Source organism: Brienomyrus brachyistius, chromosome 14, assembly GCF_023856365.1.
Source record: "Brienomyrus brachyistius isolate T26 chromosome 14, BBRACH_0.4, whole genome shotgun sequence".
Classification (NCBI taxonomy): Eukaryota; Metazoa; Chordata; class Actinopteri; order Osteoglossiformes; family Mormyridae; genus Brienomyrus; species Brienomyrus brachyistius.
The window spans coordinates 25615194-25630788 of record NC_064546.1 but is presented as its reverse complement, the minus strand read 5'-3'; the positions used below and the strand labels follow the sequence as shown (position 1 = coordinate 25630788).

Sequence of the window (15595 nt, the reverse complement as noted above, 5' to 3'; positions counted from 1 at the left end):
CTGGAAGAAGGGGGTGCAGTCACAGCTGGAGGGATAATAAGATGCGCATGAGCTAGCTAACTGGCTGTGGATAGAAGAGAAAGTTTTTTTGAAGGGGGGGGAGAACTTTGGGATATTTGACTGGGTATCCGCTTATATATTGGTTTTTATACATATTTTCAGTTTTAAAGTTCCGGCAGAAGTTTTTTGTCTTGCTAACTGCACTGTGAATTAACTCTTCATTTCTCGTTTTCTGGTGTTGCTTGAATTTAGAAGTTTTTGCAGTACTTTTGTCAGGATTGTAAAAACCGCCTTCTTGAAAAAGTGGAGGTAACGTATTTTTTTATGAAGAAAATATCAAATTGACTAGCTTTTGTTGGTAAGAAATACTATGTCACATTTAGAATATCCAATATATATGTAGTGTAACTTCATTTGTTGACATGTACAGGCTTAGTGCTTATTCTGTCTGCTTTTCTGTTGAAAGTGGGAGGGTCCCAGATGTTGAATAGTTCTGTATCCAGATGTGAGACGTACAATGAAACTAGAAATTAGTTAAAGCAAGCATAATCTGCTAAACCCTGCAACTAAATGTACACATGCAAGGTATGTGAAACTGCAGGTACTGATGTATATGTGTAATGCTTTTGTCAAAGCGTTATTTATTAATAAAAATACATTTTAAACTAATCTTTAAAGGCTGAAACGAAAATGAAAACGGTGGTTTCCTTTTGAAGTATATTTGTATTTTAGGTGTTGCTACCAAGCAGTAGATTGCCATCGAAATGTTAGGCAACTTTAAAAAATTACAAGTCGCACACATTTTCGCTGTTCATTTGTGTTTAAAATCGTACTGTCGTTATAATATGTGCTGTGCATTCAATATTTGCCAGTGGGTTACTCTAATATAGCACCTTTTTCATTTTCAAAGGTCTCTGCGCCGATCAGGCGTACATACATCCCTCTGTGCCTTATTCCTTGCTGTGTTTCGCAGAAACGTGCGTTTGTGAAGTTATTCATTAAAGCCAGTGTTCGCTCAGTTTTCCCCGTTTTTCATGTTTGTTGCTAGATTTCCGGCGATTGAAGAACGTCGACTGACAGTGGACTACAACTGATAAAAGTGGACTACATACAGCAAGAAACATTTCCAAAGAATGGCCTTAATCTAATCGAGCTTTGGGAGCAATACAGTCGCTTTCAGCGGAGGACGTGGAAGAGACGAAACAGCGTTAAATTTCTTTTATAAGGGATCATTTTTATTTATTGGCTTTAAGCGCTTTGCAAGCTCAATCCGAGGATGAAGTCGGAATCAACAGGCGTTTCCCGCTGACTCGAAAGCCACGTTTCTGTATAACTTCGGGCGCCCCATTTTAGGATACCGCGTATCTTTTCCGAAATGTCCCCCTACCCAAGAAATCGGGGTTTATGATCATTTATCTGGGAGGTGCTGTATTCGGTCACCCCAGGCTACGAGATGGAGAAAATGATACAGCGGCGTAATATTTGTTGGTAATACTTTGGTCACCTTTTCGGGACGCTGGACGGTTGATATATACATATATATTTTTGCACAGTGAGCATCTCGGTAATCGGAGGACACCCTAATGTCTACCTGCAGCAGCTCGTCTCCTTCGCCCTTGCCTAAAGCGTACCCTCATCCTCAGCATCCCGCTGCACCACCGACCCCGTCGCCGTCCCCCAGCCCCCCAGCGCCCTTCTGCAGGCTCTCTAACGGGAGCCTGAGTGCCCCGAGTCCCACCAACTCCCGAGGCTCCTTTCACGGCGTCTCCTTCCTCCTCCAGATCGGACTCACCCGGGAGACGGTTAACCTGGAAGCGCATGATCTCTCGTTGTCTGCCGTCAAAGATCTTGTCTGTTCAATAGTGGACCAGAAGGTAATTAATATCTCCCATAACCATTTTTCTGGACTCCCAATATCTAAAACGTTTAGTTTTGTAGTTATATTTAACATGTATATAAAATTACATGGTGCCGATGTACTGTAGGGGATCACACGGATTATTCACCGGGATTAAACACAACCGTGTAGGTATTTAGGTCATTTTTGTTTTGCATGAAATAATTAGTTATTTATGTAACCTGAATACTTAATGTGGCCTTCGATGAGGGTCACATTCCAACACGTGGCTCTGATTAAACTCCGTTCATGTCAACTTTACTATAGGCTCACTATACTATACTATACTATACTATACTATACTATGTGATACTATGCCATACTGTACTATACTACTGAGATGCACTAACATGGTTGTTAAAATGCTAATATGCAGTGTACAGCTTTAAATTTCACGTTGTCACCTTTCAGTACTAAATTACCTCAATTTGCAGTTCCATCTGGAGTGAAAATAGCTTAATAATGACTGGAAAAGTACACACAGTATCTTTCTGTTTTCTAAAGTAAAAAAAGAAGCAGTTTTCCACTCTTAAATTCAGCTGGAATAAATACTCTATGTAAAGGTAAGACTAGTCACCTAGACCACCTCCAGTTAAAGACTTGAGTTTGAGTGGCATTATTGAAATAAATATATGTTGTATTTTAAGCATGGATGTGCAGTTAGGGGGTGACGGGGGAGGGGCGGTTGACTCAGCGTTCAGAGAGTGCAAAATTACATGTCTGTAGGGTGCTGGCATCGATTACAGTGCCCCCTTATCGTCTCGAAATCTGCTTGCATGTCGTGTTGCTTTCTCAGTTAAGCTCTGCGCTTTAAACGTTGCAACATTGCGAGGTTTTCTGTAGCAGGATGTGACACGATATTTCTTCTAGTAAACAACAGTTCAGGAATATGGCAGGGCTGGGGGTGATGCTGAATGTTGCCTTTGCTTGGCCCAGTTTACCTCCCCACTGCTGTATTAGAGAAGACACCGGAAAGCGGTGTTAACCTATAAGAACGTCTGGCTCATATTCGAACCCGTGAAGCAGGTGTTGAAAGTTGCCCTTAGATTGCAGTTCTTTTGGTTTTATAACTACATCCTATATGCTCTGCTGCTTCTTATCATTGTAGTGGCACCTGTGTCTTGCACCATAAATTCTGCACGGTAGCATTGAGGGGCCATGTGTTTATATGGCGGCAGGTTGTCGTAGAGGCTTGTCCGGACTCCCTGTTGGCGAATCAGGTGTCTCTGTGTGCCTTGTTTGCTTCTCTGACAGGATATTAAGTTTTAACCATTGCCACGATTAGTGGGAGAAGGGGCTACCGTGTCCTGTGATGGATAAAAGCTCGCCTGTGTTTGTGTTCATGCAGCAAGCACTCTGTGTTTTAGGAGGAATGGAAACAGTTATGGGGATTATGTTGTGGAGACTGGGAGAAGGTGTAAGGAATTTGGCCGGTGTAAAATGACCAGCTAAGCTCATCTGTGGCTTCATTTGCCCAGAACTTTCCGTCATGACGTTCTAAATTGTTTTGGTGTTTCTTACAAGTGGCAACCCCTTGTTTTGTTGAACTGTCATTTACAAATTGTACAGTTCTTGGATGTAATGAAAAAAAAGGCTGGCAATGGAAGGTAGGGCGAAGGCTGAGAGAAAGAAAATGTACTGTTTTTCTTTTCAGCGTCTGCTACGAAAGGAGTGCGCAACAGCATGTTTGTTTTTGCCGAAATTCTAATGGAAATTGGAAAATATGTTAGGCTAATGATTAGCTGGAGTGCAGAAGTGCCTAAATGGGCACACGCTTACCATTCATTCCATCGGTGCCTGGCAGATCACATGAAAAAGGAAGAATAAAAGAAAGCAAACAGAAAATATTTACTCAGCCGTGACAGTAAAGAGCTGCGCATGAGAGCAATTAAGGCTCCGCTTTTGCATGTTGCATCGATTACCGTTTAATTGGTGCTTAACAGTTTTCTTGGAAGTGCACAGCACTCATTGTAAATGTGGAATTAGGTTTCCACATTTTTTTTTTTATTTCACCATCCATCCATCTTCTGAAACTGTCCTATTCAGGGTTGCCGGGGGGGTCTGGGGGGGGAACTACGAACACAAGGCAGGGAACAACCCAGGATGGGGGGCCAGCTCATCGCAGGGCACACTCACACCATTTACTCACACATGCACACCTACGGGCAATTTGGTAACTCCAATTAGCCTCAGCATGTTTTTGGACTGTGGGGGGAAACCAAAGTACCCAGAGAAAACCCCACGATGACACGGGGAGAACATGCTAACTCCACGCAACATATTTCAACTGCCATGTAAAAATCGATTATAATTAAACAGTATTACAACATTATCTTGGATGGAAGAATTACAGTATTTGTATTATTTTGAATACAGTTTAAAAAAGAATTAAAAGTATTTATTATTGGAGAATTTGATTAGACAGAATTCAAAATCTCTTGGGGGTGTGGGGAGCAGATGAGGTAGAGAGGATTGAACCATCAGCACAGTTACCGCTGCAGTATTGTTGGGCTAGATCTACCTCTCAAGGAGTATAATGTCTAGGGGGAACTGCAAATCTAAGGGTGGGGGAACATCCTTTCTAATTTCTGGGGGCCACGACCAAAAATTCAGCGCAGAGGCCAAGTGGGAGGTTGGGCCTCCTGCGTACCGAGTTTCACCTTTAGCTGAAAAAGTCATATTGACCCTGTAAAGCTGGAACTTACCCAGCCGGTAGAATGCAGAGCTTCTGGGGTTTCTTTCAGAGTAGCAGCTCTATGATGGAGTGAGAAAGAGGAAATTAATATTCAAGATTCATGGGTGTGCGGACAGCACTGGCGTGCGTGCGTGCAGCGAGGCTTCCACAGAAAGGCAGCACTTAGGCCTTGATGGTTTTACGTTATGTAAACAACAGGCATGTAATTCATTTATTCTGCACTGATTCCCAGTGACCTGGAAGCCAGTTAGAGGAAATGAGAAGAGCAGAGCTGCTTTTGCCCCTGATTAAACAGAAAAAGCCCCGAAAACACACATTTTCATTCCACGCAGCTTAATCGTGTTCGCAGTGGGTTAGAGCGGCCTGTGGGAGGCCGTGTGCCGCATGCATACACCGTCTGCAATGACGCAAGACGGCGAGCGCCTTCCCTAATGCGACGCTGCTTTGTTGTCTGCATGCGGTCTGTCGGGGTGCGTGGGGCACCAGATCCAGCTCGCGCTCTTAGGAGTTTGACTTTAACACCTGGGTCAAAATTGTTTGAGGAAACTCACGTCACCTTTCAGGGATTTATCTGGAACTTTTCCCTCATGCATGTGTTTCACGTCGGGGTTACGCAGGCCTGCGTTCATATCCGTCTGAATCGTAGAGGTGGGCTGGAAAGTCGGGCTCATCGGCAAAGTTTTGGAATCGCATTGATCGTGCGAGCAGCATGATTCCAGCTCATTCCCCTTTCATTGGCACTGGTTGGGCCATTCATTCTCATTGGGCCGCTTGAAGTGGTCACTGCCCCATCCGAGGGCTATCTAAAGAGGACTGTGCTCAGCTCATGCTGCAATACAGTAACTCTGATCGAAGCAGTCGCACAGATTGAATTACTAACCCAACACGGTTCAGGTTGGGTCAAGTCGGCACTCCTGTAGGGCAGCGTAATGCTCTGCCGACGTTCGCAAACTAGTTATCTTGAGTTCTGGTTCACGGAGCAGAAAATCCGATTGTTATTGATATTTTCTGGGATCCTGTTACAGTCTGGAAAGATGTCAAGAATTTCGGATGCGAGCGGCGGCTCCCGCTCCTGAAAAAGCCTCTGCATTTACATGGTGGACCAGCGGGCTGCGGTTGACGCTCCAGTCTCTCTGTCGCGCTGATGGCACCTTGTGACATTCGGACGTGTCACACCTGGGCCACTGAAGCCAGTGAATATATAGTTACTCCTTCTTCTGTGTTGTGTTCATTTGTGGGTTTTGTGTTCACCGCCCTGTGGGCTGAGCAGGAAATCACGTTACATCACCACCCAGGTGGTCAGGCACGGTAGACGAATGCCACAACAACATGGATTTGCAGTTTTAAGCCCTAGAACTGAAGAGGTAAACCTTGCTTGTGTGCAATGTCATTTGGTTTCTGGTTTGCCGTTTTCCAGGTCATCGTCTCTCCGTGTCTGGAAGGTGATTTTTTTAATGTCTTAAATTCATGTGAAAAAAACAAAATGGCAGACACTTCCAGAGACCAGCCAAGCATCACCATAAAACTTATTGACTGCTATCAGGTAGAAAGGTGTGGAGCTTTAGCTTGATTGTTTGGTTAAGTAGGATTACAGTATTTAATAAGGAAAAAGCCCAGAAATACTTTTACACAGGGCATATTTGAATAATTGTACTGTAAAACCATTATACAAATTACAGGACATTGTAACCGTGGTGTGATTTAGTTTTAATATTATTATTGCGAGGCCACGGCGACTGGCTTACGTCATCCACTTGGACTGTCATTTCAACGTGCAGACATCTGCTTTTCATTTTGACGAAGGGGGGAAAAAAGAATGACTCTGGTGTTTTCTCACCAAAGGGGCCATCCTCGCACACTCAGAGACTCCGCTGCAGTCCGTGCGTGGTGTCAGATTTTAATGCGGGATTTGGCCCGGGAGCCGAAGGGGACTTCGGCCATTCACAAATTCCTCCTGTCAGCAGAAAGAAAAAAAAAACACACACACGGTGCTTTGGAACCATCTGGGATCGGACAGGAAAAGTGTTTTATGTGGTAATATCTCAGTAGATATTGTTTGGATGGAACCTTGCCCCTGTGTGCTGTCATTTCCTGAGCCGAGGCAAAGGCTTATGGGTAAACGATTTACCAGTCGCTGTACCGCAAATACACACACATTACTAATTAGACTGGAATGCTTGCACCAAAGCGGCCCTGCAAGAGCGTCCCAGGAAATTAAAAGTATGAAAAAAGCTTTAATTTAAAAGCCATTTTCCATGATTTTCATGATTTAATTTTAAGTACGTTAAAAAAAAAAGTTGCTCTATTTTTCTCCTGGGTTTCCCAGTCTTGAGTCCTTGTGTAACATTATGGTTTGTGTCCTGTTTGTGCATCTGCCACATGTACAGTTGTTCTCAGTTCAGAACCCCATGAATCTCTGGAACCTGCAACCTTCTGGTTACGCCGTTTTTATCCATGCCTCCCATGCCTTTCATTAAAGTGTTATTTGTAAGGTTGGCTTAATTCAGATTCATATAACTGGATTGTCCCGTAACAGCTGGCAAATGAAAGGCAGCTAAATGTTCCTAAAGACATGTATAAACACGCTGTCTGGTGTAGCAAAAGTTTGGCATGCTAATCTTTATTTGACAATGGGGACTGATAACAGGGAGAGATAATCACGTTTCCCCAGAAGCGACTCTCGCATTAAATCCTCCGTCAAATGCAAGGAATAACCATGGAATCGAAGCGGAACGTGGTTTTTCCCCTCTGCATTCAACAGGGACTGAAAATCTTACTCTAAGGAGACATTTCTATAGCGAGTACAATGTCCGCATTCTCATAGGAGGTATGACTGATTTGACGAAAGCTCGATCTCCTCGTTAATGGGTGAAACATCGGTCTGGGGGAGGGTACAGGGCATTGGAGAGTAGGTGTTAAATTCACTGGATCTCCCATCGCACTTTTGTTAAGGTTGCCGGTTCTGGAACAGCAGAGTCAGCATCTGCGACAGGACGGCCAAACTTGGCACATGGAGCACATCGAGTTTGGGGGAGGGATCGAGGAGCCCCTTGTGGTGTTCGGGTGCTGGAACAATGCAGTCCACGTCTGTGTTCTCTTCTTCCACCTTGGCCCATGTTCTCGTCAGTAGACCATCATCTTCTTGGGTTATATCTGGGGTCCCTCAGTTGCTCAGTTTCTTTGAAACTAACAAACTAACTAACTAACTAACTGTATTTGTCTATCTGTCTGTCATCTGTCTGTCGTTTTCTCCAAAGTTAAATATATTTTTGAGGAAGCAGGGTCAGACAGTCCCAGGATAGGGGGGTTTGGGCTTTGCTCAAACACCCAACAATGAGCTCACGTCGCCAACCACAGGATTTGAACCAACAACCTACTGATCACAGGCACAGCGTCTGAACCTGCTGTGGCTTGCAAACACACCAATCCCTTTCTCTACTGATGGCATTTCATAAAATCCCTCCCCAGTTCCAAAACTGTCACGTACCGCTGTGTATATAAAAGAACATGAGCGGTGCCCTTGTGGGTCAATACTTCCATCCAATAAAATGTACCCCCCCCCTAATTTTCTTTAATTCACAAGATAAATCTCTGCTGATTGTCTCCACTTAGTGAATGACCATTCTGAAATTCGCTCTGGCTGTGGGGACAAAAGAACAGCTGTATAGTTCATTGTTTGAAAAGCTTCGCCTCAGAGAAGGCTTGCTTTGTTTAGTGTTTTTTTCAGTTCTGCAGGTTGCTTTTCTTTGTGTCGAATTGTTGGATAGAAGATTGTCAAAGGAAGTCGTTTTGCAAGGAGGAGCAAAATGTTGTAGCTACGTTTGTGGTGACACATTTTTGGCATGCTTTGTGGATTAATGTTAGCTGAGGTCATATTCCTTGAAGATCACTCTGGCCTTGGAATCTGCTCTTTAACTTTTCCCTTCCTAATGTAATGAACACGCATGCCTGTGTCTAGCTTTTTAAAATTTGTCAGAAAGATCTGAAAAGGAGTCCTTGAATTACATAAAACACATCCAAATGCATAAAATAACCGTTTCTGTCTTTGCTGTTTTGCGACGGCCGATTTTCTGCGCGTCTCTTGCTCGTGATGATGTAATCTTTCTGGAAACTCAGGCAAAACAGAACTTCACAAGGGCCCACATTAGCAGACGGAGGCTTTTGAAGTTAAACGCAGGAAACGACGGCCTGCTTTCTTTCAGTTTTCTTTCCTTCAGGGCTCTGACAGTTTAATTATGTCTGTAATTGGGATAATTGTCCTGTAATGCTATTCTACTCTGCGTGGTAGGTTTCTTTTTGGAGCTGCCTGACTGCTTCACCTTTAAAATTTCACCGGAATTGTATGTGCAACAAGGGATGGTTTATTGTGCTCAAGTACGAGAGCGTAGACGGCGGGTTTTAGGATGTTAGTAAAGCTAAATGGTTTTAGGTTCTTTTGCGGGAGGCCTAGGTGACAGTGAGGAAGGACCCCCCCCCACACACACCCCCCCCATGTGCCCCTGGTGCCTGGGCTTTCGTGTTGGGGAAGGCCAAGAGTGATGGATGGAAATAAACATTACAGCATCTGATTACGTAGGGCTTCCTGTTTGGTGTCGCCCAAGTGGTCCCAAGTATCCAGACTGGGGGGGGGGGGGTGTTCCCAGGACGGAAGTTCATGACTCCGATGAAAAAAAAAAGTACAACAAAGAACAAAGGCGTTCCTCAGGCGTGATTCTGCGGGCTGCTGGGGTCAGCTCACATGCTCGGAAACTTGAAACCTTGATGTCGCCGCCATGTTGGAGTCGGTGAGGGCTGGGGAAACGCTGAACTCCGTTTCCTCATCTTTTAGGATTTCAGACTTCAGTCCTAAGAATGACCTGTTCTCACTGGCTGTCGACGGTTGAACCAGCAAAGGGAAGGATGTCTGCAGGTTTAGACGTTACATGCGTAAAACAAAAGGTAAAAGAAAGCAAACGTTTCCTCAAACGACAGTTTCACTAACGTTTTCACCTTGCCCAGTTCTCCCTGGGATATTCTGGCTGGTGGAGTCATGTGTCGAAGGCATGCTGGACAATCCCCCCCATGTCTGGGGGGAGGTCTCACAGCTGCATTCACAGTTAGGGGTTCCACGCTGGCAGGGACTAAAACTGCCCTGGAGTGGAATGAAAATGATTTGTGTCCCTTGCAGTGTGTCCCGTGCCAAGTTTAACATGTATGCTGCAGAGTAATGACCCTCGACAGCCTTTGTAATCACACCCGGTCCCCTGTTTTTAATACGACCCACTGCACTTAAAATCTGTTGAGATTTGAGGGTTTTACAGAACCAGGACTGAAGCTGCTGTTAGTAGTCTTTAGATATGCATATACATACGCACCTTCTAATCCTTTCAGGGTGCGTGCTGGCCTCTCTGCTAAGCACATCAATATCCTGCATTAAAATGCTCTTAATTTCAGGGCAGTACTGTTCCATGTAAGGGGTGGGTGTTTTTTTTATTTATTTGTTTTTGCCGGAATGTTAATAGCTTTAATGCATGTTATGTTTTTAAATATTAAAACGCAAGCCGGGATTTTTCAAGGGCACTTTTTAATGCTAACTCGAGCTCCCAGCTATTCTTTCACAGGTTTGCGTAGATGGTTGTGGTCAAAGCGTTGTGTTGCCATGGTAACTAGGGCTGTATGGTAGGAGTCTGGAGAATGCCGTGGGTGGCAGGAGAGCGGGACCTCTGGTCCCAGATGCTGAACGGCAGCAGCGATCCTGTCGGAGAGTGAGGAGTGTCACTGAGCAGCGTGTCTGTGTGTCAGGCTCATTAGCGTCTGTGCTAACACGAAACTGCCTGCAGTTTCCCACAGATTCTGTGTCTGCCTAACCCCCCCCCCCCCCCCCCCACTCCACCCGCGCGTGATGTGTCATTGGAGTACCGAAAGTGAGTCAGAAATCTGAAATCTAACAGCGTGGTGACATTTTGACGGGGAGGTGGGGGGGGGAGACGGATTCGTGCTGTCTGAGCACGGGCGTTTGTTTGGGGCGGGGGCTTTACGACGGTGAGGAAGTGAGACCCGGCGAAGCTCCGGAGTCACTTCCTGCAGGGCTTACATTCGCTTGCAATCGACCCGGAGCCGCTGGCTGTGCTGCCGGTCTGCGCGCGCCACGCGTCTGAAAGTAATTTGAGATTTAACCGCCCTCCAGTTGAGCTGGCCGACTAATTTCTCCCATCTGCACCAGCGATGTCATCGCAGTCGTTTGCGGGGCTGCAGAGCCGCTGTTTTGGAAGGGGGGAGGGGTTAAAGGGGTAAGGCTTGACAGGGGCGCTTTCAACAGTGGCTGGAAGAGTCTCTGGCGAGACAAGATCACCTGGGACCGGCCTGTGGATGCCCCCCCTCCATCGCAAACCGTTTTGGCTTGGCAGTTCTGAACCCTCGTTCCACAATTTTGGCCGAAGGAATGAACGGACAGGAGGGAGGATAATCAAACAGAGCTGCATCTGATGCAGCATGAGAAGGGAACATGTTTCACTACTGGGGGAAATGGTTCATTCAGCTGGACTCGAGGTGGTGCTCAGATGGGACCCAGATGAAGGGAAGGGCCTGTGCTCTCTGGTCAGGCCCTGTGGTAATTAGGAGTACTAACGGTGGCGGCGGAGGGGCCCCCAGGCGATCTGTGGAGCAGGCGTAACGAGGTGCGAGGCCGTTTTAACGAAGGCCAGCCTGCTTTGAACCCAAGACAAAGCCTGTGATCAAAGTTTTTCAGAAGAGTGAAAAAACAAAACCAGAAGGGGGTAGACATGATCAACTTCAGGCCTGGCCGTTTGTTTGTTTGTTTGTTTGTTCATTCTGTCTGAAACGTGATTTTTGTATGCCGTGTGAAGGCACATCAAGCTTCTGGCACAAAGAGCTTTGTTCTTGCTGGAAAGAAGAAGCCTTGTGCTATGAGAGAGGAGCGGCCTGTCTTGACCGAGGCTGACTGCGCTGGACCTCCGGTCTCAGTGGCGTCACGGTGGTGAAGCACTGTTGCGTGTCCCCAGGGTGAGCTTTCCCGATTGCCTCCCTGACCTTTTCAAAGCCACCCACTTGTGATGAGCGCTCTCATGTAGTAAACTGGATGCCATGGTCAGGCCAACAAAAAGCACCATTACATCACCCCTCCCCCAAACTCCTCCCCAGGAGTTTAAGCGAAATCTTGCGGTCAATGCTTGATCCTTGTAGCATGTGCGATGCATGTACACCTGGCCACTTTCCTAATTGGACAGCCTCTGAGCCACCGGCCAATCCATTTTCACGGGTCAGCTGAGGTTCTGTTGCAATCAAACTTTAGTGTTAATCGAAGTGGTGGACAGGACATGGGGGGGATGTGGGGGCTGGTGGAGTGTAGCGGAAATGGGTGATGTCATTTATTTAAACATCTGAGAGGTTGCCTTGGTTGTCTGATAGACAAACCACCCGTAGCCAGTGATATGTGTTTTTAGCTCATTGATTGACGATTCAGGTACTGGCTATTTCATTTATTTGGCTCCGGCCATTGAGTATCAGCGACGTGCTGCTTTTGTGGTTCATGGTCGAACTTATTCTTGACTGGAGAGTGTATATAGAGACCTGTGGACGTGTTTTGAAGGTACCCTATACATTCCCTCAGTATCCAAGCTGCTGGCTCTGCCCTGATTCTGATGCGGCCCATTTGTCACGCTCATGCAATGGAGGTTTATTGTTGTTCCCCATAATCACATCTGGTAAACGTTCTTACCTGCAATGTCATGACTCTGCCAGGGGTCGTGAGAGGGGTAGTCAGTCGCAAGCTAGCTAGCGCCTTTCCCCTTCCTCCATCTGTTGGATCATGTCTTGGTTCCTGTCAATCAACATGGCTTTTTTGGGGCCATCTGCAGCATCAACAGATGGAGTGGGAATGTGACGAAAAGCAGTGATTTCCTGCTATTATGTTAATTCACACAATCAGAACCCCACGTGCATCCTCCTCCCTTCGGCTCTGATGCCGATGTTATCAGCACACCCGGTGAGGGTTCATGTAAATTCAGGCCCAGTCGCTTCTCCTTGGGGAAGATTTGACTCTGTTGGCTGTTGGATCGACCCAAATGGTGGAGTCCCCTAGTGCTCCCTTCCCACTTGGAAGGGTCAGTGGACACCACCGACTTTATCTTTTGGGAGTGACCATGAAGATCTTCTGAAGTGCATATATATATGTCTCGCAAGCCAAAAGGGTAACTGGGGGTAACATATTGTAGGAAGGGTCAGTGTAGAAATATGATGGTGCTTGCTGTGGAACAGCATCCTTCAGTCGGACGGTCATGTTACCTGCCAGCCGAAACTCACGGCCATCTTTCTGAGGTCTTGGAAGGTGAAACATTTCCCCCAGTATGCCATGGAGCTGCCCAGGAGGCTGAATATGGTGGCCCAGTGCACCCTGCTTGGGGCCAGCCCGCTCGCCCCCCAAGGCTGCCTGACACTCGCAGGCGAAAGCGTGTTCCAGACGTTTATCTTTAACGTGAATTCTGAGAAGGGAGCCTCCATGGAAGCAGCTTAGGACCCGCACTGTCTTTACACCAACAATTTTTTGCAGAAACTGTTTTTTTTTTGGTGGCACAGGGAGAAGAATTTTGAGGAGAAAAAGCGCTACCTAGTCACTGACAGGCTAAAATGTTCTTGGACAGAGTTTCTTCTTAATTTCTTTCTTATTCCTTAGATGTGCGTATTAACTGCCTGATTACATATTGGATCGAAAGCACCTGTTTGTATTCCAGTGCATTGTGGATAAAAATCAGTTTCTGCTTACCATTATGGAAAATGTGGCGTGTGTCTGACAAGGGAGTAAAAGTGGACCAAAAGTGGAACTGGTGTGAAATGCAAGCTATGCAAGCAATGATGTGTAGTTAGGGTGCTGGGAGCCTATTGCTCCAGCTGTGAGCATGTTTGGCTTGGCCACCCTGGGAAACTCGCAAACGGGGTTTGTGTGTGTGTGTGTTTGGGGGGTGTTTTACATAATATGACATGGCAGAGTACTGAAGTCCGTTTCTTTGTGAGGTCAGTTTTGCTGTCACTTTGAACCATCCTGGTAGGGTAAAAGATGTCAGAATGACATGGTGTCGTCCTCGTGGTGATCACATCACCATAAGAATACCCAGAATACCATTCCCCCCATTCCATACATAGAAAAATCCCATGTAGTATCAGCATCTCTTCAAAGCAGTATTAGAGTCCACTCAGCCTCCTTAGTGTCCTAATAACTCTGCCATCAGAATTGAACTAGCTCAGAGTGTGAATTAATGACTGCATGGAGGACAGCACGATCTGTTCCAGCCCCCATTTAAAAAAACATGAAATGCGCTGTTGTTTTCATGGTTTTCCCTTTTGAAAGCTGTCATGTGTGTGCTTTTTTCCCTCCAAAATGATATAACTAACTCGCATGGAAAATGCTTTTTTTGTGACAGAAACACTGGATGGCCTTGTGCTGTCTAACAAACAAACACTCCTTTTGTCACCGGCCAACACGACTCATGCACCTTAGCTGAGAGGATTAGCTTACAGGAGCCTGCATTTCCCCAGACTTCCATCTAAGGTTGTCTTCATTGTTGGTGTCTTTTTTTTCAGACATGTGCATGCGCATATTATACAAGGATAAGTCATTTCTGTGTTGTTAAATGGTAAACTTCAGGGTAAATCCTGCTGTTCAGTTTTGTAGTATGTTGGTACCGCTGGTAATTCTGTTGTATGTTAATGATTCAATAGAGGTTAAGTACTGTAGCACCAGGTTACAGATGGCAAATCTGTGCTTTTATATTAACGGTGCATAATTCCCAAGAGTGCCTTCTGCCAGTGCAGACCTAGCAGCCTGCTCTGTTGGCCCTGTCATGGTAACATTTCCAGTTATGTTGAAGGTCTTACGAGAGCAGAGAACTCATCACCCTTGTTTTCGAGATTCCAGCCCCTGTTTTTCATGGAATGTGCAAGAAGTAATGGCTTGCATACGTATGTCGCCCTCCTCAACTCCTTTCGGCCATTCAGAGTGCTTTCCTGATAGTTCTGGCGTGAGCTTGATCTCTGTATAAAAGTAGCAAATGCAGAAGGCCAGTAGCACTCGCGTTGCATGCCATTTGGCTTCTGTGATGGCGCAAATGCCCCAAGTGTCTTATTAGCATTTAAACATAATTTTTTATGGAGTAGAATAAATGACATAGATCAAAACAAATTTCCTACAAATGAGGGGCATTTTCTGAGAGAACCAGACTCCATGTGAAAGTGCGTTTGGTGTGTACGTTCCGATCACACGGGTAGATCAAGCTGCATTACAGTGGATTACAGCTAATAAGCAAAGAAACAGTGGGATGGCCATCATTTTGTAGTCATTACTGCAGTGTGTGCAGTATTTAATGTTGTGTATGCGTACAATACAGTTTGGTTACCTAGGTGACTTGTTCATCCAAAGCATGTTTTTCACCCATTTTTACAGCATTATCGTCAAAGTTACTGGCCACATTCAAAGCCATTGTGCTGCCTGCTGTATTTTCCGTAAGAAAATCTGCCGTTTTTAACACTAACAGAATCAAAATTTGTAAAAACTCAGTTTTCACATATGATAGAAATGAAATGTTTCAAGGCTGCCTGTCTGGAATGTTCCGGAAGCGAGACGGGCCCTTTGTTGTCACCGCGGTGATCTGGCCATGCCAGTGCTGGGTGGTTCCAGGATGTGACATGAGCTTCATGGGGGTGAGGCAGTGGGGGTGGGGTGGCTTCCCTTACAGCCCTGTAGTGAGCGCTGTTTGCACCCCTCCCCCCCCGTGCCCATGATTTGATAAGCATCTCAGTCTGCACTGCTGGCTTCCGCCCCGGCCTCTATCGAGCACTTCAGGCAGGTAACAGACTGCTGGAGCACTTTGCAGTAACTAATTCCTGCTTTATTCTGTCTTGGAGTGATGCCACATCCAAATCCCACCCTGCCTTCCGCTTAATGAGCGCACAGAGAAAATGGCCCATTCACTGGGCCAAATCTTTGACACTGCCATGACTCTCTATCTTCA

General features: G+C 45.9%; 1 protein-coding gene across 4 annotated transcripts in view; it reads left to right on the top strand.

Moving 5' to 3' along the window:
• The first annotated feature begins 11 nt into the window (after positions 1-11).
• Positions 12-15595, top strand: part of prkd3 (protein kinase D3) — a 47236-nt gene continuing 31652 nt past the window's right edge. The window contains exons 1-3 of one of the 4 annotated variants that reach the window (XM_048974329.1): positions 12-309; positions 467-585; positions 1049-1874. In XM_048974329.1, the coding sequence (XP_048830286.1) occupies positions 1584-1874 (291 nt within the window). In that variant the 5' untranslated portion in view covers positions 12-309; positions 467-585; positions 1049-1583. Of the gene's footprint in view, positions 359-466; positions 586-1048; positions 1875-15595 lie in introns of all 4 variants that reach the window. The other 3 variants (XM_048974328.1, XM_048974330.1, XM_048974331.1) reach the window with 3 other exon arrangements.